This window comes from Cuculus canorus, chromosome 20 (assembly GCF_017976375.1).
Source record: "Cuculus canorus isolate bCucCan1 chromosome 20, bCucCan1.pri, whole genome shotgun sequence".
Classification (NCBI taxonomy): domain Eukaryota; kingdom Metazoa; phylum Chordata; class Aves; order Cuculiformes; family Cuculidae; genus Cuculus; species Cuculus canorus.
In genome coordinates this window covers 703,828-727,829 of record NC_071420.1, presented here as the reverse complement: position 1 = coordinate 727,829, position 24,002 = coordinate 703,828, and the positions used below count along the sequence as shown (strand labels likewise).

The 24,002-nt window shown below is 43.8% G+C and overlaps 1 protein-coding gene and 1 long non-coding RNA gene across 7 annotated transcripts in view; both read right to left on the bottom strand.

Moving 5' to 3' along the window:
* Positions 1–3,820, bottom strand: part of NF1 (neurofibromin 1) — a 94,573-nt gene extending 90,753 nt beyond the window's left edge. For all 6 annotated transcript variants that reach the window (XR_008453185.1, XR_008453186.1, XM_054085430.1 and 3 more), the window contains exon 1: positions 3,666–3,820. Coding sequence is in view for 4 of the 6 variants with exons in the window: in XM_054085430.1 (XP_053941405.1) it covers positions 3,666–3,725 (60 nt within the window). In the remaining 2 variants the exon portion in view is untranslated. The remainder of the gene's footprint in view (positions 1–3,665) is intronic.
* Positions 3,821–5,146: 1,326 nt separating this feature from the next.
* Positions 5,147–22,889, bottom strand: LOC128854151 (uncharacterized). Its single transcript, XR_008453078.1, has 4 exons — positions 22,675–22,889; positions 12,641–12,733; positions 9,396–9,502; positions 5,147–7,663 (listed from the first exon to the last, which is right to left on the bottom strand). It is a non-coding gene; the product is annotated as an uncharacterized LOC128854151 (long non-coding RNA).
* Positions 22,890–24,002: the final 1,113 nt, after the last annotated feature.

Here is a 24,002-nt window from a genome sequence, read left to right as displayed (position 1 = left end):
ACTAAAAGCCGGTACTGTGAAGAAACGTGTATTTACCCACAGTGTTAACACCAACTGTTGTGTGGAATAAGAAGGGATCAGCAAACCACCTTGCTGCTTTTCAGCAGCTCAGTAAGGAACTCAAGTAGCCACTGCTGCATGGGGCCATTGCTTTACCTACTCTTCAGACACCACTTGTGTGAGTGCAGCACTTCGTTTTGAAACGCATCACACATATCAGTTTATAAAAATCAGATCAAAGCTGCTTCAGGTGAAAGTTAGAGAAAGCTGAACTGGTGCACTTTGTGCTCAAGAGCGCAGCCGGGGACTTCGCTCCTGTGGAGGTTCTGACTTCTGCACGGAGCAGCTCTGCTGTACAGCAAAAGGCACCACTCCACTTGGGCAGCACAACCAGCAGAACTCACACAAAATACTTAAATTGCATCTCATCACTACAAGGGATTTCTTAACAAGCCAAGATGAGAACCAGCAATGGGAAAAACAAAGCTCGTACTTGCAGCCAGTACTTCTGCAAGTCTCTGCTTCTGTACAGGTTCCAAATTCTGCAGAGAAAATCAACATGGGGAGGGAATATTTGCTTCAATTTAATGTCTTTTATCAGAAGTTAGAACAGAATATTCCCACTGGCTTTCAGTTTTTACAAAAACTTTCTTAACTGAAAGCAATCATATCTCAAACTACAAATGCGGAGCCTAAACCATAATCCACATAATAGAGGGCTTATTTCCTTAAATCATATCATAATCACTTAAGTCACCACAGTTTTATACAGGATTAATACCTTTTATTGTATCTGATAGTCTTAAAACAGCCTAGATTTAAATGGTTTAGGCAGTAAGGCTCCTCTGACTACACTGAGAACTATTTCACTACTCTATCAGCCTTCCCATGATTTCAGCTTTTAACACATTTCAGCTTGTAACACATATAAAACCACTATAAAAAAATCCAGCAACTAAAACTGTAAGTGGACATTTCCACAGGGGGGGGAAAAAAAAAAAAAAAAAAAAGAGAGAAAATTTCATTTTACAAAGACCTGATTATGTCTGAAATGATGGAGAAAGTTAGTAAAACACAGCCTAGCCTCTTTGTGCTACTGCAGCCTAATTCCACCCTGGCCACTGGAAGTTTTCAAAAACACAGTAACTAGCATGAAATGCAAAATTAGTAGAGAGATTTCATACGTGCTGTACAAAACATGTGCCCTTGTCTCACATGTACCACCAGCAGCTTCTTTCTGCACAGCTGAAACCTTTCCACAGCCTCCGGGGGTCTCTGGGAACAGTGTCTTGCAGTAGCAGCAGCCTTAGAAGTGAGCACAGCTGGGCAAGACCCTCAGGACATGTGAAAAATTGACCCAGCGAGCCGGCCATTGGCTAATTCATAAAACTGCGCTTGCCAGGCACTTCAGGCCCACAGAACCATACACACAACAGCAGATTTCAGTTAAAGCAGCATTTACAACAATAAACAAGAGCAGACAAGAGCAGACTGGTTTGCACTGATTTTTCTTGTTTTCAATACAGATCAGCATTCTCTCGGTTTGCCGTTTCATCTCTCCAAAAATGAATTCAAGCACTTAGCAGATGAATGAAAAGCCTGTCTACATCTAAAAACTGTAATCAAAGATGGTTCCGTTTTCCTCCTTTGTAAAGAAAACGAGAAACCTTCAAAACTGTCTTTTCCCTTGCAGAAAAAACCCAAACCTAAACAACCCACATGAAACAGGAGCTCCCCTTCCTCATTCAAACACACCGATGACAGGATAAGTAGTGGCTCTCCAAAACTGAACCAACAAGTCCTGCACTCAGAAGGGCAGAGTACGTGAAAACTCAAAAATGCGTTATCACCACTAAAATCATACACGTATTTTCAGTGTATTTTTATGACGTACGATCTCGATGCTCAAACGAGCCATCCAAAATGTAACAAGTAGATAACTTGACAACCACGTGACTGCCCAATAATGGCATCAGTGTAAGGAGTGACATGAAGTACAGAAATATTGCTGCTGACCACCAATACACGTAGCAGTAGTGAAAGAGTCACAGTAACCTTGCATCTGGGCACCTGGTCCAGAACAGCCACCTGCCCTCTGCAAAGACCCCTGTCAGCCCAGGCAGGCAGGGGAAACGATGTATTAAAAGCAAACAAGCAGAACTGAGAACCTGGAGTTGAAATTCATAAATCAGAGAGAAGATTTCTCACAAAACTGTAGAGATCGGTGCTTCATCCTTGCTTCACTGCTTCATTCACTTGATGATTACAATATTAAAAACAATTGCACTTATTAAACAAAAATAAGCAGTTAACTAATCAAAATTTTGTATAAACTACATAAATTTTGTAAACGGCACCTGTTACACCTGTGACTATGACCACAACAGTCAATACTATATTTGGTATATATGATCCCTGCAGCTTAAGTATTTTAGCAGCTCAAAAATCAGAACAGCTTTTTTCCTATCAGAGAGGATAGGAAAACATACACCTATCTCTAACTGTCCTATAAAGTGTATAGAAAAATAATTCTGTTTGAACAGCTGAAGTTCCTAACTCTTAGCAGATGTTGGGAAGCCCAATTCCACAGCATACATAACAGAGCAAACGGCAAAGCCTAGGGCCCTTTAACACCAGTACACAAAGAAACGTTTTCTTGCATTTCTGGGACATAATCAGTACCATGCTTCTTAAGCTTATGGAAAAACATGATCCATGACTCAAGGTAAGGCAGGAGGGAATAAGTCAACTTATGCAAATACGCCTCAAATGTATTGGAAAAATCTGCAGCATTTCAATGTCAAGAGACAAAGTTTGATATTTCCCTTTTTTAAATAAAATTCACTTACAGCAGCTTCAGTAGAAAGGAACGGCTCACTTCTATTTAACAAGGCCATAATCTTTCTGCAGGTCGTTAAGAGCCAAGCAGCACTGACTGGGACACATGATTATACAGCAGGTGAACAAAACTCAGTCTCTAGAACCAGCTCAATGCGTTTAGTAGCTGTTACACCGCACAGGGTCTCCCAGAGCTCGTGTGAGACAAAGCCCATACTCACAGCACAGCAAAACGAGACAGAAGCTGATCCGTCAGCCTAAATGGAGCTCACACTTACTTACACGTCAGGAAAGCATCCTGGGAGTAAAAACGCAGAGTCTAAGCAGCAGGCTTAGCCCCGCTGAGAAAGTCACGCCGTCTAATCCCAGTAAGCAGTTTCTGCATGTGAATCAGAGAAAGGCAAAGTCTAAGGCCAACAAATCTCTCTTCCTTCCATTCAGAAAATCCTTCTCCGACTTGCCGGCCCCGACAACGCCTACCAGCGTGCCAGACACCCTCTCACCCCCCGCAAGGTGCTCCCAGCGCCGCGGGGGAACTCCAACACGTCCTGCGACGGGGAACGAGGCAGAATCACCCGAGCAGAGCCACGCACTCCTCCCTACCCTCCTTCCCGAGGCTCTCCCTGCTTTGAGGCGACGCAAAGCAGAGCGGCGCGGGGGGAGGCCGGGGAAGCAGAACGGGGCTCCCCCGGCCCCCGTGCCCGGTGCGGGGGGCCGGGAGGCAGCGGCAGCGCCTGCCCCTCCGGCTCAGCGAGGGCAGGCGGCTCCCCGGCAGGGCCCGGGCAGCGCTGCCGCCCCGCCGCGGCCTCCCCTCCCGCCGCCGGTACCTGCTCATCGAAGCGATTCACCACGGCCTGCACCCATTCCACCGGCTTGTGCGCCGCCATGGGTCCGGCGAGGCGGCTCGGCTCGGCGCCGCGGGGCTGTGGGCGCGGCAGGCGCGGCGGGGCCTCAGCGCCCGGGGCCCGCCATGACACCACACCGGAAGCGCCCGCGCGCGCCCCGCCCCCCGCGCGCCGGGGGAGACACGGCCCGGCCCGGCCCCCCCGCGGGCAGCGGCACCCGCACCGGCCCGGGGCTGGCCCTGCTCCCGTGCCCCATCTCCTTCCCCTTTTCCTCGTCCCGTTCCCTTTCTCCTCATCTCCATCCTCTTCCCCTTCCCCATTCCCCTTCCTTACCCTCTTTTCCCTTTCCCCTTCCTTTTTCCCTTCCCTTCCCCTTCGCGTACCCCGCTCACTTCCCTTCTCCGTTCCCTTTTCCCCCTTTGCCCTTCTTTGCCCCTTCCCCTTTTCCCCCTTCTTTCCTCTCTTTCCCTTCTTTCCCCTCTTTTGCCTTCCTTACCCTCTTTTCCTTTCCCCTTCCCTTTTCCCTTCCCCTTCTCTTTCCCTTCTCCATTCCCCTTTTACCCCTTTCCCCTTCTCTCCCCTTTCCCCCTTCCTCACCCTCTTTCCCCTTTCCCTTTCCTCTTCCTTTTCCTTTTCCCCTTCCCCCTAGCCTACCCCCCCTTCTCTTCTCCCTTCTCCATTTCCCTTCCCCTCTCTTTCCCTCATTCCCCTCTTCCGCCTTTACCCCTTCTCCCCCCCTTTACCTATTCCCTTCTTTCCCCCTTATCCCTTCCTTTTCCCCTTTCTTCCGTTCTTCCCTCTTCTTCCCTTGTTCTGCCCTTTCCCCTTCTTTTTCCCATTCCCCCTTTCTTTATCCCTTTCCCACATTTTCCCCTTCTTTCCTTGCTTTCCCCCTCCTTTCTCCCTTTTCTGCCCTTCTTTCACCCCTTTCCTTCCTTTCCCCACTTTTCCCCCTTACCGCTTTTCCCTTCCCCCCCGGCCATGTGTTGGCAGCCACCACTGCTCACCCTGCAGGCCCAGGAGCAGGAAAGATCAGCAAAGCCCTTATGAGTCCAACAGGACCAAAAAAGTGTAAACTGCTTTTCAAAACGACAGTGTTCTAAAAGTCTCCCTTGAAATCAGTTACTTGGTCAACAATTGTAACCAAATCCCCATCCTTTGGCCCCAGGTTATCAGGGAATGTCACCTCTCCAGACCCGCAGCATGCACTGGTTGAGATTGTCGTGGGATTTCACGCGATGATTTCCCCCTGCTCCCGGCAGGACAAGGCAGCTGCTCGCTTTATTCAAACCACAGTTGGCCATCCGAAAGCCACTGTGCCTGCCAGATTATCTAAGATTTGGATATCACACAGACAGGAATGTACAACTGTATTTTACCTTTTAAATGTAAAAAGGTCATTCTTTACTAAATCAGTTTCTTTCCATTTAATGGCTTCTGTTCCATCTCAAGTTCACTGCAGAACTCCAGCAGTAACTAAAAATACATTATGTAGCACAGGCAAATTCTTCCCCAACCTACTTACAGAGCACCAATCCAGTTGTTTACTCCTCGTGACTCAGAGAAATAGGATACACAGATAACAAGACAAATAAACATCCACTTCGAGTTTCCTTCTTGGGAATGGTAATTTGCTTTCCTCCTGGGCAGAGAGACGTACAAAATAATGTCCTGTCATGCTAGAGTCAAGTTAAAATTCTGACAACAAAGATGCCACTTGAGGTGAAACCTCAGGAAAATAGGATTTAACATGGACAAATGCACAGTGAAGAACTGGAGAAAAATGAACTTTCTTTGTCTTTCTCCCCCACAAGGGTCTTGGTTTGACTTGGAGACTCTTGCTATTACTCTAGCACATATGAATTATTACCAGCACCAGCAATATGAAACATATCTGAGTTAACTTTCCCCAGTGAAATTCCTGTAATTCACATTTACAGTATGAACAATTCCATTTCATTCTAGCAACACACTTAGGAACTTAGTTCACAGCAAATGTTTGAGGAGGCAGCTGCTTTATAAAAACATGAAAATCGATGGCAAATATTTTATTTAAGAAAAAACCCAATTAATTGTTTGAAGAATAAATAGTAGTTTTCTGTCTGTACAACTTGTGGTACTGTCTTTCAGGAAACACAAAAGGCATTCTGATTTATACAAACTGTGCAGTCTAATATTGGGCCATTAAGTGCACTGCATTTTGTATTATTCATTTGCTATGTACAATAAACTCGCTGTGGTGTAAAAGCTATTGATTCCTTTGCATTAGAGTGCATTACAATGGTCTGCATTACTGCGTTTCAAAAAGGTTTTTAAAACTAAATGCTGCCTTATGTTCTAGAAAAGGCTTCTAGTGTATTGGTTATCCAAATCAAACCTACGTAGTATGTGTATGTAGTATTTGCCTAATTATCACAATCTTAATGGAGTTGGATGGCGAATGGAGTTGGTCCCTGGGACCTTTTCTAATTGTATTTGTGTGTCTGCATACAAAGAAAGGCTCAGCCAATAACCATGTCACAAAAGTGCTGTTCGCATCACCAATCGCTTCATAAGCTTTTCTTATTCTCTCCAACAATGCCCTTCAGTAGGCAAATGCTTCCAACTCTGGAGAACAGGATGAGGCTAGAGGTCTGTTCTGTGAGACTTCCAGCTCCTACAGGTTTTCTTCCCTGTGCAGGCACACAGGCTATCTGGGAGCAGGGCCAGCACTGGGTTCCCCAAGGTCAGAGCCCGGTTCACTCCACTGTGCACCCAGGAACTATCTGGACTGACAGAAAAGGCTTTGTCACAAAGAGTATAAAAGCCGAAACAAAGGCAAAACACCCAATGGATTCAGTGGAGCCAAGATCTTACCTAGAATTGTTCATTAACCTGTGATTAACAAACCCCTGAGGGTTTGGTCTCATCCATTTGCACATTCAGTAACTCCTCCAGCAGCCCCTTCCGCTGGCAGAAAAGTAGGAAAAGTAGCATTAAAACCAGTCTAAATCGGTATGTAGTGAGGCCTTACTTGGGCCACAGACGAATGCTCCCTGCCAACGCCGTCTGGGATCACTGCTCATCCCTGGCAGCATCTGCCACTGAGAGGGATGGCAGGAACCTCCCTCCTCCACATGCAGGCACAGTCAGCCATCTTTATCTCATCCTCACCTTCCTTGGCTTGAACAGAGTTGGCACGTTTTGCTGATGGAGATAAGAAGGTGTGCCTCAAAGCAATTATCCCGTTTTCCCAGCAAGCCTCCTGCTGTGCTTATGGACAGCGTGTATACAGTACAGCAGCCCAGGCAGAGCACTCTCTCCACTGAAATACCTTTCAGACTCACAGAAGGACTGCTCCTGCTGGGCCCTTCCTGCAGGAATTTGTCAAATCTCCTTTTAGAAATGCTTATGTGTTTGACCTCTAAGTATCGCGTAGCAGTCAGGCAGGAATAATATTCACTGAAGGCAACACAGGCACAATCTTCATGGAGATCTCTGCATTCTGCCAGAATCTAAACAATAATAATTCATATGAGGGGCAGGAAAGGGCTCCATATTCCTGATCTGCTTATGGAAAACATGTCTCAAAAAGCCAGAAAGGAGTCAGAGGTGGTAAAATTAGCAGGGACAGAAGCAGCTTGGGAACTCTGGACCTAGGTAGGAAAAGACAGACTATTTCTTCTCTTCAAAATTTACTAAACAAATCAGTGCTTCTTCCTGTTTCTCAGAGCGTTTTTCCCAAAGCAAATCTGTTCCCTAAAAACAAACATCACTTGCTGTTATATTCACAGATGTTAGACAAGGGAAAACTTCAGAGGTTGAACATCAATGTTGGAAATTCTCAGTGTTTCCCCCAAACTTTTTTGAAATTTCCAGCCTCTATTTGGTCAAGACTGTTCTTTCCCAGTGCTCTCTGTTTCCTTTTAATTGTTTCCTCTTCTTTCCAGGTTCAGCACAAGGTGCCTGGAGACCCACTATCCTAGAAGTGATCCACTGTCCTAAAAAAAAAGGCACAGGATCTCTTAATTTTTGCGCTAGACCCTGTCTGTTGGATCCACAGAAACTCACATGACATTGTCCTCCAGCAGGCAGATACATGACAGTTTATAACTGCTAGTTAGATATTATAGATATTATTTGAAGATAAATCATTCCAAGTTCCCTTGCTCCAGATAACTTCTGAGTTGTGGTCCCATTTATTTAGCTGCTCTTGACAATCTCATGCTTCTTGGCTATTTCGGTGGATTTTTTTAAAGACACTTAAGCAAGAGCTTCTCAACACAATTTCTTAAAGCTTATAGGTAAACTAAAATAAGAAATTATAACACCCAGAAAGTCTTGTCAGGCTTTAGTGTGAATGCCAAGGGGTTTTCGTTACTAAAAATTTCTCTTTGTGGCTATCAAAAGTGGCACCAGTGGTGGAAGTCACATGTAAGAGGGAAGTCCCTGCTATGTCCTTTGTTCCCTCTCAGCCACAGTCTAGGACTACTAAAACCTGAAGAGCCAAGTCACTAGAAGTACGGGCTGGAGATTTATCTATGTGGAAGCAGACCCTCTCATGAAATTTCCAGGCAACAATGTTTCTAGTCAACCCAAAAAATACCACTAGGATCAGTCCCTTGGAGGTTTTTTGGCACTTCTACTTTTTGCCTAAGAGGATGAGGAACAGATGAGAAAGTCAAGGCTTACAAGGAAAATGTGTTCTCAACTCTTACACTGGTTCTCAACTCACTCATTTTGTCCTTTACTCCAGGGTAAAGGTGTTGATCCTCTGTTGTTACCACCATTCGACAGCACAACTTCCAGTAAAAAAAAACCCTTTAAAGCTAGAAGCCCGTAAGCATTTCCTTTCCAGAGACCACCTACAATTTACTCAGGAGATCTGGGCCTCTTTTTCTTTTGCCTGAACTGCCTCTTGGAGGTGACACTTCCTTCGGCTCCTTGCCAGAGAACATGGATTTTTATTTTTTTTTTCCCTCCTACATCTTTATTTTTGCCTTTCTCTACACTGTATTTTCAACTCAGTTATGAACCTACCTCTTTTTCTCCTCCTCACTGAAGTCTCTGTTTCATACTTCCGTTTCTTCTCTGCCTCCCATCCCACTTTCTCATTTTCACCAGTGCTTGTCAAACGCTCCAGCAGTGTCTCAAATATGCTAAGCGATACTTAATAATTTCTATTTACCAGCTTTGGACCAGAAGCCTACTGTCACTGACAGAGCCATTCTGCTGTAAGGCACAGTTTTGGTTTCAATTCCTGATGGGTATCATTCTGGAGGAACTGTGCCAATCTGGGATCAGTGTCAAAAGTATTTTCCTACTGTTCTTAAGTGAAGTTAAACAAACAAACTGAAATAAATGAGGAAAGACGTGAGGAAAGAAAGAATCTGCCAAGTTTTTGGTAAAATGTGACTTAATACTGCTAAGCTACAGTCCCCTTGAACAGGAGTTTTACTCGGAGAGCTGGCAGGCTCCCAGTGAAAGCTGCACAGCCCTGCTGGCAGAGCCACAGCTCTTTTCCAGTCGGATACTCGACTGTTTCTCCCTCTTTTGCACCGTCTCCAAGAGGACCTTGCTCCAACAGATTTGCCCATTAGAGGGCATTAGAGGCCACTAAAAATCTCTGAAGTTTGCACTAACCAGAGGGAAGGGAAATAGTCTGTCTTCCTTTACGTTTCATAGGAGTGGTGGGTTTGCATTCTTTCCATACCTTGTATTTTACGGTCTCACCTGACATGGTAGATTTCAAAATGTGAAGACACTTTTCCTGAAAGATTAAGCCACAGATTTGCTTTGGTATTCTCTGCTTCCCAATTCCATCCTGGCTGCAACAGGGTCTGTTAAATATGAGCAGAGCAAACAAATAATCTCAGTAGATTAATAGTAATTACAGAGTGATGGATTTAGCAAAATTAGAGATTTTATACAAAATATTCACACTGGAACTTCAATCCCAGAAAGTCTAATCAGCAAAGTATAATTAAAATTGTAGCACACTGTTTCACACAATCAATTGCTAAATGCAAATAGCTCAATTCCAGTAGAAATCTCATTTGGATGCAAAACACCAGGAAGTAAATCCCTGATACTTGATCTGATACAAAGCAATAGTCCATTATCAAGATGTCATAAGAGCTCAGATATCCTAGAAGAACATACAGGAACAGAATATTTTCTGAAACTGAGGCTTATGCCATAGGCTGGAGATAGATAAAGGCATATTAAGTTGGTGTCTGCCATTTTGCCTTGGAGCTATAAAGAAGCACTGTCAAATCCTTGTTGAAGTTTGTTTGATTGCAATCTCTCCCAGTGTATGCACTCATGTTCTGAAAACTTCAGAGGCATGAGATCATTCTGTCTCTCTCATTTCTAATTCCTCTAGCAAGCAATGCCTTTCCCAGATATTACAGTCATTTGGAGAGGTTAAGTTATTTAAGCAATATTTTAATTGTTCTGGATGATTAATCAGCTCAGCCTGGATTATCACATTGCTCTGAAGAAGAATTCAAGGTTATCACTTCCTCTCCCCAAAACTCTGTTTCCTCCCTCATTTGTCATACAATGGGGGTAAAAAAGAGGAGAGATTTCAAAGGAGCGGAAGACGGGATAGACCTTGTGGGTTTAGTAGTGATTGATATTTTCTGGCTTCTTTTCCATGTGATCTCATAGCAAAGGCAGGAGTTTCAGCCCCAGAAAGCAGGCTCAAGGTCTGGAGCACTCCTGGAATGGAACTAGGAGAGACAGAATTGTGGTAAGAGCTGCAGGCCTTTCATTCTAAGGTGTTCTCATTAGATTCAGTCTTCCAGGTGAAGTGATTGTACTTTATTTCCTAACGACACTGAAACGCTTCAGCCTGGTTTTTCTCTTTCATAACAAACCAAGAATATTGCCAATATCATAGCTCTGTTACTGGGAAGGTGCCGATTAACTCCCCATTAACTCCCTGTAAAGGATGCCATTACAAATAACACAAGCTTTTACCTCCTTCATTTACCTGTGCTGTGACTAATTGTTTTTTATGTTTTTAATCTTCATCTGTAGCTCACAATGCAATGTCCCACTGTGATGTGGGACAGCTGCATCTAGCCAAAGCTTTGGGTGGCTGTAGCATATGGACCTGTGCGTGTCATTGCCAAGACTGATCGTTATCTTTGTTGTTACTGCCCCTGTGGCTTGGGATCTTTTACCTGCTTACACAAACTGCTCCCCAGGGAGAGCAGCCTTGGGTTTCTAGTCTGTGAATTTCTATCTGGGGCTCTGACTCTGTTTCATTTGGAAACACTAAATGCTACCTGTTCCTTCTTGTCCGTTTTGGGTTTTTTCCAGCAGCCTTTTGCCTTTGCTGTTCACAGCTCACTTGTTGCTTGCCAGTATCCCTAAGGACATCTCATGCTCCATTCACATTTAGAGCTGAATTCTCTGAATTCTGCAGCAATGCACTAGGTCTTACTACCCGAGTACAGATTGTAAGATACGGGAGATGTCACATAAAAGAATTTTTCTGACCATTACTCTTGCAAGGGCACCCAGCATCCTTCCAGCCCTTCCCAGGAACTGGCTATTCCTACACGTTTAGTAAATTCACCCACTGGCTCAACCAAGGCATGTTCCTATTCTCAAGGGTTGTGTGTGTATCCATCTGAGAACACCCCGCTCAAGTCTGTCTTTTGGGGTACTGCCCCTTAAGCAAAACCTATTACCTCTGTGCACCTTCTCTCTCTCTCTCTCTCTCTCTCTCTCTCTCTCTCTCTCGGCTGCAAGAGAGAGGCGCATCCTCCTGTGGCCTGGCCCACCTGGGAACAGGCAGCTCTTCCCATCTGTGTCTGGTTAGACAACACACATTCTCATTTCAACGTGCTGACAGTCTCTGTCTAGTGTGCCTCCTACAGCGTGTAACCTGCACAGTTTCCATCGTAAGCAGTGCTCCTTCTGGGCAATGCCTTATCCTTACTTCACATGCAGGATTCTCGGTGAAATCATGTTATATTTGCTCGAGTGCTTGTCTTCATAAAGCTTTCTAGTGCCTCGTCATCAGCTATGTCAAAGGCTACTCACACGCGAACAAACCTACCCAAAAAGTCACAGATGAATGCCCATCATTCAGCTGAATTGTGAAATTAAAGCCAGTCTCAGCTTGCTCAGAGACACAATGAAAGACTGGGCATGATACTTTTTCCCCCTGACACAATATAAAGCCCTGTGTAATTTCCATTGACCTCAGTGGAATTATTTCTGTGTTTGACAAGCTGATTTTAGATTATAATCACACAGTCTCAGAGCCAGGATTTGGATTCAGTAACATCAGCACATCAATAAAGTATGTCTTTCATTGAAGCATCTAAGTTCCAAGCTTTGCTGACTCAATAACGTTCATCTCACACTTCTGCTCAATTCAGTAATGACTCAATGGCTCGCATGGAGAACACATGATTTACTTCTACGGGTGTGAGGCAATGGTTTAGCATAGATCTGTATAAATTCGCAGCTGGTGCTTGTACTCTTATTTTAACTTACTTCAAACACAGATTGTTGCGTGGGCTGCAGAAATGCCACTGGACCAGCCCAACATCAAAGACCACCGTTTCTCCCTCCTCTCTCCTCCTAAGTAAGCCAAGGCACAGGAGGGACTGCAGAGTGAAAGGGAAGGGTCTGAAGGAAAGATAAATCTTTAAGAACCGGGAGAATCTTGAGAGTAGAATTTAGTTTTCTGCTCCTTAAACACCGTTTTTGTAAGCCTCGTGTTAGCTTGTATGAATTTATCAATGTAAAGACTCTTTGTTACCATACATTTTTTTACCCACTGCTGCTTTGTTTCCTTCCCATGAGTCATGCTATTAGCTTATGCTGCCCTATTTAATTTCAACTGCTTCTTAAGCCCACGCAAGCTTCTCTGAAAAAAAAAATTTTAAAAAGCTGGTTTGAAATAGAGATCAAGTGGTTTGTGTGGATGGTGCACGGCACAGCGGATACAATACCTGCCAGTTTGCTGGGCTTCCAAATAAAGCTGAATAGCACGGAGTCCTCAGAGCTGCTGTTAAATGGAGCTGAAAATTGAGAACGAATCCTACCTAAGACAGAAAAGTAACAATACTGTTGGTAAAAGCCCAAGATATTTTTAGGATCTTAAGAAATATCTTAGAATCATCAGACAGGGAGGAGATTTACACAAGATGGGTCTCAGTCAACGATTATCTTATGTAATTTTTGTGGTATGGGATTAAAGTTTGTTCAGCTGTGTAGTTAAATAAAAGTGCAATTTATTAGCGTGACTTTCAAATGGGGAGCCGGGAACTTAATTAAATTAAGAAGTTTCAAGCCAGTGGTTTAGAGAGACTGCCAATAATTGGGAGGAGATTGGAAGGAGATTAAGAGGATTTGACTGATGGTGAACTTGGCAGGTAATTTTTGGGGTGACAACCACTCAGCACCCCTAGATGCCCCTTGGAGCCTGCACAGAAGATATGTGTAATGGCCTGGCATTTATTATAATTACATGTAAATATGTGATTAGATGCTTGATGAATAATGCATGGCTTTGTGCAACTTAGTGTACAAATGAAAGCAACAAACCCCCTGGTGTGAGCTTGATTTAAGGAAAACCTCCAAGCACCCAGGATTTGCACAAACCTGAATAAAACAATGTCTCTCAGTGAAGTAGTTATTGGCTTATTGCATGCCAGGTAACAGATCCAACATTTCAGACAACAGTTCTACTATTTGAAAATCCAAAAGGAGTAAAAGAGGAAGGAAAGTTTTAACCCCACTGAAATGAATTAGACTTGAGGCTCATTTTTTACCTGGGTGATAGACAGATAGATAGGTAGATAGATAGATAGATAGATAGATAGATAGATAATTTGCTAAATTTACAAGTACTTGCTAAGCAGCCAGGGGTTCTATTTTCGCTACTGCCTTTGAAGCATTGCTGTACTTGGCACTGCGCAATGCCTTTCTCAATGGCAAATCGTGACCTGACTGGCACTGCTGTCAAGACCTCAGTCTAACGTAATAATTAACTGCCTGCCTGCTACCTCATCGTAAAGTCTTATGTCAACTCTTGGAAACAACACAGAGCCAATGGTATTGCCTTCTACAATCTTTTCTTCTGTATAAACAAAGCCACAAAGGAAAAGGATAGTGAGCAGGATCTGTTGGATGTGTTGAGGGGTGTTTCTTGTTTCTGAGAACAGTGGATATCTAATTATTTTTCATCCTCAAAGCAACAGCATACCTGGTGCTGTGAAGGACCCCAAAGCTGTGACTCTCTTGTGAGCACCATGTTTATATTTGCACTTCTCTGGTGAACTTTCAGCTGGTATCCAAACACAGGGCCAGTCCTTCCCTTTTTATTTTTCTTTTAAACTATCTGGCCATATGAGCAATGAAAATGTTGCAGAATCAAACTGCCGGCCACTGGTAGCTATTGTTGCCCTGAACTTGAACCTGATCCTTTAAAGACCAGGACACTCATTAACTCATTTTGCAGGGCACTCATTAACCCGGTTTGCATTTTTGTAACTTTTTTTTTCCTTATAGTTGTAATCTCGCAGCGCTGCAGGCTCACAGATTCCCTAAACATTGTCGTGTGATTTAAAATCAGCAGTGTAACAAAAGACACCACCTCTGCCTTACTTGCATTCACAACGTGGATTGTGAAACAGGAAGAGAGCATTCCAGGGCTGCAAAGGGCAGGGAAAAATGCCAAGCTCTCTCCAGAGTATGTAGTATGACAAGAAAAGCCAGCTCTAAAAGAAAGGAGAGAGGAGGGAAGAGGGAAAAATACTTCCTAGCTCAGTAAGAAAGGAAAGGAAAAGGCAAGGTGATGCCTGTGAAGCACGCAAGCTTCCCTCAGCTTAATTCTGTAATGGAATTGTGCTTAAAATTCTTATTTTTCTGTGTTAAGACTGGCAGAATTGAAGTGGTCAATTATCTTCTTTCCATATACATAACTACACTGCTATAGAAGTCTATTTCTGTTCTGAAAAGCTAAACTATGATGCAGTCCCGTGCACTTTTACAGCTGCGCAGTTGTATTTTTATCAGAACTTTCACTGACACATTGATATAAGTTATAAAAAAACTATATATATACCCCTTCTTGACGCAGTCATGACCCAAAGAGCATTGACTGAGCTATCTTGTGAGATAGAAGGCTTTATCACACTAGCCGGAAGAGATTATAATTGCAGTTTAAAGATTAGAAGCTGCACAGACATAAATTCAGCATGACTAAGTCTCCCCAGGCTCCACGTGGTGGCTTTATCGCCCTTACACCGAATTGTGTAACCCAGCCCTTTACTATACAGAGTGTTGTTTGCATTGCAGTAGCTTGTAAGGAATCATGCTGAAAACTTGGCCCCTTTATACGAATACAGATTAAAAAGAAATCCCTTCCTTGCAACCTTAAAAGATGAAACAGCCAAAAGCCAAGAAGGCAAACAGAAGCACAGAAAGCTGATATGAATGACTCAGAGGTCATGCAGCAAGTCAGTAATAGAGCCAGGAGCAGAGTGTTGGTCTCCTGATCACAGCCTTTCCTGCTAGACAGCACTTCACCCGCTCCTTGGAGAACAGCTGAATAGTCTCTAGAAGAATGTAGACTTGGAGCTGAGCAGCATAAATGAGGATAAATACTAATTAGTAGCTTCTAATTTGGACGCTGTAACAACAAAAAGTGAGTTTACCCATTTGTTATTTATTACTATAGCAATGGAAGGCTCTGTATTGCCGAGAGCAGCACTCATATTGCCATAGCACTTGACAACGCTGCCTTGTGCCTTCCTATGAACACTGCTGTCAGCCTTCTAATTGCACTGTAAACCCTGTTTGGTGGCACAGGATGCTTATACCGCATGACTTTGTGTCAGTACCTGACAAGGCACTGCCACGTGATGCCACAGCATTACGTTCTGCATCGATTCTGCCTCACCAGCTGCAGGCAAAACTGCTCATCCAAAGCTTCCCTGGCTTCTGCTGCCAGGGAAGCAGCAGCAAATGATGAAGCCCCCCTCCTCTTGCAGGGCTGCTCCTCTGGACACCTGCGGCTGATGCTTTGCCATTTCTTGAGTGACACTGGGCCTATAACATAGCACTGGCTTTGCCTGACTGAACAGGAGCCCATGCAGCGGTCAGAGGTGTCAGCTGAGAAGGGAAGACCTGGGGAGATGACAGAGGCTGCCAGGACAGGCCACCTCTTGGCACAGCCACTGTCACACCTCCCCTGCCCTCATTCAGCAGGAGGGTCAGGAGCCAACCTGGTCTTCAGAAACCTGGGCATTAGCTAAGACAACAGAGGAAAGTCTGTCCTCTTCATCTGCATCACTTTGGTGAACAAACTGCAGCGCTGACACTTACAGCTGTTTGTTTTTGCAGGAACATTATTTATGTTTGCTGACTTCACAACAGAGTCACTGTCTCAGAGTCACTGTGAAAGCCATTGTGAGCTATAAATCTTTAACGTAATAATTTTTGGTTTTGAGAGTACAAAATATGACTGCCATCACGGCACAGGACATCTGACTGAAAAGCAGTATTCATATCCCAAATTCTACAACTCGTATTTTAAACACGCAGTGTGTTACTGAATTAGGATATGGACTTCCTCTTCATGTCTGGATAGTGGCTTAAATTTCAGGTTTTGCAAGAATACTCTCTCTTTCCTTTTCCCATTTCTCATCTCTCAGCCTTTTCCCATTCAAAACCCCAGTGCCCAGACCACTCACAGAGCTGACAAAGCAGTGTACAGCTGCTGTAAGACAAAATGTTCAGCCACTATTCCATTTGTTCTGTAGCCAATCTATCCATCTGTAGATCTGAGCACATCCACCTCATTCCCCATTTAGGGTCATCAAAATGACATCTCACAAAAAGGTAAATTGTGGTCTTCCAAAATTCTGCTTTGCTTTAGTGGAGAACCTATTGCTACTGTCAAGGCTTATTTATTCTATATTTTCTGTACAATTTGATACTTCAAGAGAGATATAATAAGAGTATAACTAGAAATCTGATCACTCTCTTTCAAAAAAACGCTTCTAAATGGTACAAAACAGACCTTCGTTACACCTGAAGTCATGCCTGTGTGTGCACTGCTTGCACATACGCTGCTTGGACAAGGCAGTTATTATGTACCAATTCATGCATTTTCAGTTCTAATGGCAACGCTGAGCTTTTACTTTTTGTGCTACAGAGGCTGCTGGAATAAGGAAGCACTTAATTACACCCAGCCACTCTTTAGTACTCAAATGACAAACCCAGATTTCTGTGCCAGGCCTTCAGGAAGCAAGACATGGAAGGAATCTGACAAATAACCTGCAATTACATTAATGCAGAGAGCAGTTCCTCCACTTAAGAGCTGTCAGATTCTCTGGTGTGACCCCACCAGGCTGATCATGAGCAAGACATGACGCTTCCGTGGAGAAAAAAGCAATGTGGGAGGTCGATGACAACAGTCACAGTTCTGGTGTCTCTGTGTCCAGCTCTGTTTAGACATAGATGTTATGAAACAAAGCCTTCAGCACACAGGCAGTTAAACAGGATGGCTGTGTTTGTATTGCTATAGATTATTCCTTTAATTTACAGGAACGAGCTGTGCTCACATAAGGTACTGGAGCACGATCACAGCTCTACTTGGAGTACAAGTCTGCAGTGTTTTAACTACATCTGCCTCCCAGACTGTTTTACTTCCCATCATAGAAAACTGTCTGCAGACTCACACTCGAGTTTGCACAGATCCAGGTAGGCTGTGAAATGGTGCCGCTCAGCTGGCACAGTACAGAAATTTGCATGGAACAAACAGAGATCTGGTGGGGGAGCCAGAACTAAAGAAGCTGACACCGGGGAAAGGCTCAACACAGCTAGCTTTTCTTAAAACAACATTACTACGCGTCTGTAGAAGTGGTGATACCACATACTGACTTTTTTCTAGGCCAAGAGCTCCTGGCAGCCTGCAGAATGCGATGTTCGCAAGAAAGAATAAAACGTACAGTGAGAAGGAAGCTCTGTTATCCCATTCCTATGAAAAGAACTACAAATCTTCTCTAAACACTGTTTCTACCTCTGGTTATTAAAGAGCTTTTGATCACTTGCTTAACACCTTTGCTACTTGTATCTCCTTCCTCCTTTTTATTTCAGCTTCTAAATGTTACTCCAGTTCTTCAATATAGTTTCCCTTATGGCTTTCTCTTCAGAAAGCAAAGATATGGAGAGACTGCACTGCTGGATGTTCCTGCTGCTGTGAAAATGAGTAACAACCTCTGGCAAAAAGGTTACAATAAGATACCAGGATCATGCTTGGTAATTAACTCTCCCAAATCATTGCCAGATTTTATACAAAACCTTATTTTTCTAACCTTGCCCAATTCCTGTTCCCCCAATCCGTTTTTTCCTTCCTCTTCTCCTGTTAGGCTTTTATTCAAGATTACAAATGACTGTCAGTAATGTGAGTTCCAAGTCAGTGATATAACTGACAATACTCACTTTTATTCAAATGTCAGCAATTACCTTTACTCACTCTACCTGTATTTTATTCTGAGTATGCCTGCCTGGAGAAATTCTGCCCTCTGAACTTCAGATGTGTTTGTGGGAGTTTTCCTAAAAGTGATGAGAGGTATTCATGCTTCCTAATAAAGAAATTTGGTGTTAGGGCCTTAGCTCTTTTGTAAGAGCTGTAATTTGCCGTAATATCTGCCTTTACACTACTATTTATTCAAGTTCATATTCTAATATTTACTTTAAGACACCTTTACACCACTCTTACTCTGTACACATTGGGCAAACACAGGCACCCGTTCTCAGTGCAATGTAAAAGGCTTCATGGCAAAGAAGTGAGTTCTTATTTTCTCCCCTCACTCTCATGCCTTTTTCCAACATTTTTACAATCCATCAAAAATTTGGGCTAGATCTTCAGAAATTATCTCATCCAGCCTCCAGCTTCACAGAACCTCCATTTCTCTCCAGTTCGTCCCCTTTCCCAAAGCCCCCTGTGTATGTTCCCTGTAGAAACAGGCCTGGGTACAAGCCACTCAACTATTTTCAAGCTCAGTTCCACAGCAGCTCAGGCCTATCTTGATCTGTAAGCAAACACTCTTTATCTGTAAGCAACCTGTTCTTTCCTAACTGGACTGCAGCAGGAATGTGGCCATGTCTGTTGCCAGGCAGAAGCTGTCAGACACAACCCTCTAATTCCCCAACATGCTTTTTCTGTTCTTATTATTTTAATGATCTGCTTTACAGAACGGAGGTAGTCTATCCTTTTCATTTTTCCGGCTAAACTCACCTTGCTCTTCCATAACATTGAATTTACACTCAACTTATTGACATTTACAATAACACCCTTAATGCAATTGATTTTCCCTCTGTTTGCATAATTCTGCTAGTCCAGTGCTGAAACACAGATTTCATAAAGAGCAAAAAATATTGTTCCTATTGTAAACATGTTCAGCAGTTCATTACTGACTGCATTCTAGCTTAGCATAAATCATTGTAGACTTCTGCCTTGGATTGGACACTAAAAAAAAGGAAGGCTATTTTGTATTTACACACAAGTGTATGCGACTCGAGGAATTCAGACTATTCGCTGATATTTTGTTATCTGTTAGAGTCAGGGCTGGCCAGGACATAGCCCTTATTCTGACTTGTGATGCAACTGCTTTGACATTCCTCTGGTCTCACAGCAGTTTCCCAATCTCAGTCTTTTTCACCTAACGCATGAGCACATTAGGCAGAAGAGAGTGCACATCTCCTTCTGCCACTGGGCAGAAGCAAGGGTTTTGCTTTGAAAGGTGCAATTGTTACCCACGGGGACACTCAGCTCTTTTAGCATGTACATCTCAAATGCTCCTAGTTGCTTCTCCTTCAGGACAGTGCACACTGCTGAGGCGCCAGGACAAAACAGACTCTGCCTGAGACAACCACCAGCACAAAAGCTGAAGTGAGGGCTGCAAAGGCACACTCTGCTCCCTCATCGCCTCGCCGTGCCTGCCCGTCTGGGGCCTCTGCCCCAGCTTCTCCTACCTAGCAGGCTCTGGCTGGAACAAAAAGGACAGAAGAATAAGCAGTCCAAGAAAAGTAATTTTAAATCTGGCAGACAGGATTTTTTGCAGACTAGAACATCAGCTGGATGGATCTTCCTCCTCCTCCAGGTCAAAGTGAAATGGATGTTCTCACAAGGTGGGTCTGTCTCACCCGACAGCACCATAGTGCTGAGAGCTGTCTGATCAACCCTGCCAGACAGACCTTGGCACAATGGATATGAAAGTCAGTGCAGGAACCCTGAGTGAGGAAGGAAAGCAAGTTTGCAAAATGAACAAAACACGGAGAGGACTGAAGTAGAGGTCTCGCAGCCAAACGAGAGCTAAGCCACGGCTGCCTGGCGCCTGCAGCGGTGCTGGCGAAGGCAAGCAGGCCAAGAGGCGTCATCTCTCAAATGGCTTCTGGGCTGCCTGCCTGGCTGCTTTGTGGTGGGAGGAGATGGAAGGAGAGAAGAGACCGATGCTGAAGCTTTGAATGTCTTCATGCGCATTCAACAGGGAGCAGGCAAGGACCAGACCTCTGCTCAAACCCTACCAAGCAGCGGCAGGAATTTGTGTCGAGGAGTGTCTGCATGCAGTCAAAAGGCACGCAAGGACGGCTGAAGGGCACTGTCCCTGTCCTCGCTCTGCATGAATTCCAGTACATCATCAGGCATGATCTTATATTGTTTAACACCTCTGCCTTAGTTTATATTATTCTCTCATGGTACATTTTTCTTGGATGTAGGAAGCTTCTAAATCTAGAAAAGAAACTATTTCACAAAATAATTCAATATTCAATTATAAGAAGTTGCTGTTCTCATAAGATTCAGCATCTCTGTCTCAGAGCACTGTGTTACCATCCCTCAAGTGAGTTGGTTCTCTTTAAGTTTGGTTTAAGTCTGGGCCTAATGACTTACCCAAATTCACTAAGGAAGCAGGTAGCAAAGGTGGAAAGCAAAGCTAGCTCTTCTCGTTTTACATCCCATGCTTTGACCACGAGGTCTTGTATCCTCTCTGATTTTAATGAACCAATTAGAACCATGTTTTTAACCCTGATTATAATGAGACACTTCATGCTGTGCATCATTGCAAATAATCAGATATAATTGCAGACCAGAGTGAAGAAATTGAAGCCAAAGGAAAACAAAACATCTCAACAACACTTTTGAGTGCACAGTGAAAAAGAATGTCATTTAAAATCACACAGAAACACTACAGACTGAGCGCCTGCACCAGCCAGGCATCCCACTCCTCCTGCAAGGAGCCTGGCACCTTCAAACAGACTGAAGTTATTGGCAGCTGAGTTCAGAGAAAACGCAGGCTGAAGAGGAACAAATAAAATGAGTATGTTTTAAAAGGGATTTGTTAAAGAAGTGAAGTAGCTGTGTGGTAGAGGTCAGGGATATTTGAGATTATGCTGATGTGTATTAGGGTGGGGATACAGTGAACTCCAGCGAGGCTTTCTTGCATTCTCTATGATGTAGGGACCCCGTTCTATTATCACTGTTTAGGGGCAGTTCAAGTTCAAAACCCTCAGCACGACCTGCAAACATTTGAAATAACAGCTCTTGTAACTTCACTGGGTAAAGTTAGCATAGATGTTTCTGAAAGTCTCTCCCTTAGAAAGGTACAAACCCATGGCTGGCTTATGAAGGAGAAATAGTTTAGAACCTAAAATAAGTAAGTCCAAACCTCTGTCTCTCTTACTCCAGTGCAGCTACTCATCATGAAAGCGCAGAGCTCACCACACACACCAAGCCATCTGCTCTATTTATTATACCTGATGAAGTGGCCCAAAAACTGTAAAATCCCAAAGAGACTAAAAGAATGCAGAGAAAGAATCAGTGTAGTCTATCGCTGATATTCCATCCGTGCAACTTTTCTATAGAATACTTTTCCAGCAGACCTTTGCAGATTAACTCGTAAAGTACCAGACATGCATCAATTTATGACCACCTACAGAAAACTCGTTCTGATTTTCATGATAAGCATTGGTGAATAAGCTACAGAGCAATGGGAGAAAAGGGGACAGAGAAAAGGCAGCTCAGAGCTACAACTCGGGAAGCAGTCTTGTCTAGTGTGTGAGGTGCCTGTGGGAAAACCAGAATATTATGCTACTGGTTGCTCCACGATGAACCTCAGAAAGCAGCCTCACCTCCCTGCTTTCCTTCCCAACCATTGTTTGTTCTGCCTATTTAGACTGCAGACCTTCAGGGCCAGAAGTCCCAAACTAAGCAGCTGAACTGTGCCAATGTTACTGGTAGTCACCAGCCAAATAACAGCACGAATGTGAAATGAAGCAAAGGCTGAAACTGTGCCAGCCCTATCAGCATTTCATGGTGAGGAATACACTATAGCAAGGGTGGGAGGGGGAGGTCGAGAGGGCAAAGATGGCTTAGAGTATTAAAAGAGTATTTACAGTATAAGAAATTCGGAAGCCTAGTACACAAGGGCTCATACACTCTTAACAGTTTCTTGCAGGGATGGGGTGTTGCTTTATTTGTATGTCAAGATTTTTTAACTCTTCAATTTGTGAGGCTGTCACTTGGACCACCTTCACCTTCTGCTGAGCCTGATGCTCTTTGATCACCGCTTGGAAAGTCCGTTAACCCACTACTTTGGCCTAAAGCTTTTCAAAGTGAAAAAGGAATGTTTTCACTCAGTTCCCATAGTAATTCAGTAAGCACCGAGCACACAACTCTCTGTGCTTTTGAAAATATCTTTTTGTCAGTCAGGCCTTTGTTACATTCTCCCACAAATCAATAATCCACCGTTCTTTATGTATTTTCCTTTTAAGGAAGATTACTGCTAAGGCCTGCACATGCTTAGCACAAGACACCTTCCTCTCACAGCCCCACGTGAGGGCTCATTACAGCCCTGGCTCCTGCTTTCTGCAGAGGACAGAGACGGGACCTAGCAGTGACAGTTGGTGTAAGAAAAGCCAAACAGAAAGTCACGTAGGACAGATTGCAATTCTCAAAGTGTAGGTCTGTACTTACAAGGAGCCCTTCCGTCAGGATTGCCGTTGGCAGACGCAGTTCCCAGAGCTATCTGTAAGGTCTATACAGCCTCTCAAGGGGAAGACTCCAGCTTTCACTGCTTCCCCAGGCCCCTGGAATTATTAGTCACTCAATGCTGAGTTGTCCAGTGCGCACTCTGGCAATAATGGCAGTTAATCTATTCTGGGATTCTGACAGCACTTTGTTCTCTAACTTCTCTGCTGCTCACCATTCGCTTCACTGCAAGCCCTTTTCTCTTCAACCTCCTTTGCCCTCTGTGTCTTTCTTCCATACTGCTTTTCCCTTTCACCTTTCCTTTTGCCTCCACAGACTCGTGCTGAACTCTCTCTGTCCCAAGACGGCTACTCAAAACAAACAGGAGCTTGTGAATTATTAACAGTATAGACTATCAACAGCATGATTTTTAATGACAGCCAGAACACCAAGATGTAGCACTTATTGCACAAATCAGCTGCCTTGGTCTTAGTGTGATCCACCTTAACTGTTCCCTCACCTGTCATTTGTCAGAAGTGCTCTGTAGAGTGACAACTGAGGAGAGGGTGGGTACAATTCATGGGTCTGAAAAAGCACCATGGGCTTTTCTAGTACTTTTCTATGCTGATCTAACTTCCAGAGGTCTGTCTGTACCATCCAAACAACCACAACTCACAGAAACTGACAGCCTTGGTGGTCATGGAAGCGAATAACCTTGCTGGGGTGTCTTGCGCAAGCTGAGTGGGGAACAGTACCATAAGCAGAATCTGGACAGAAACTGTGATCTAAATTCACTGCTGATCCATACTAGGATTAATAAACCAGAACGAACAACCTTTCAGTTGTGGAAGCCTTCCAGCCGAACGCCATAGCAATGGAAATGAAGCACAGCAAGAACACTGCTGAGAGTCTTGCAAGTAGCTAGAAGAGAGGAAATGTGTGAGGCAAACACCTAGGCTCATTTTGCCATCCCCAGATAATATTACTAAGGGATACAAAGAGAAAACAGCACCCAAAACAATTTCTAAAAGTAGCATGGTCCCTTCTTTGGGATACATGGTAATTTCAGATGGCTTTCCTAGTCCAGTCTAATGACTGACTGAGTCAAAAATATTTCAACAAAGCTGATTAAGAAACACACAACAACAAAGCTAAAAAAAAAAATCAGAGAAGAAAAAGCAAGTTAAAATGGGTATAACTAGACTCGCCATGTCAGAATACAGGAATGTGAAACAAGTAGATTTTGGTGCTTCAGCAGCCTAGGGGAAAGTTCTGTAACCTGGATCTTGAAAAGTATTTTCAAGACAGGCAGACAACAAAAGTCCTTTCCCTTG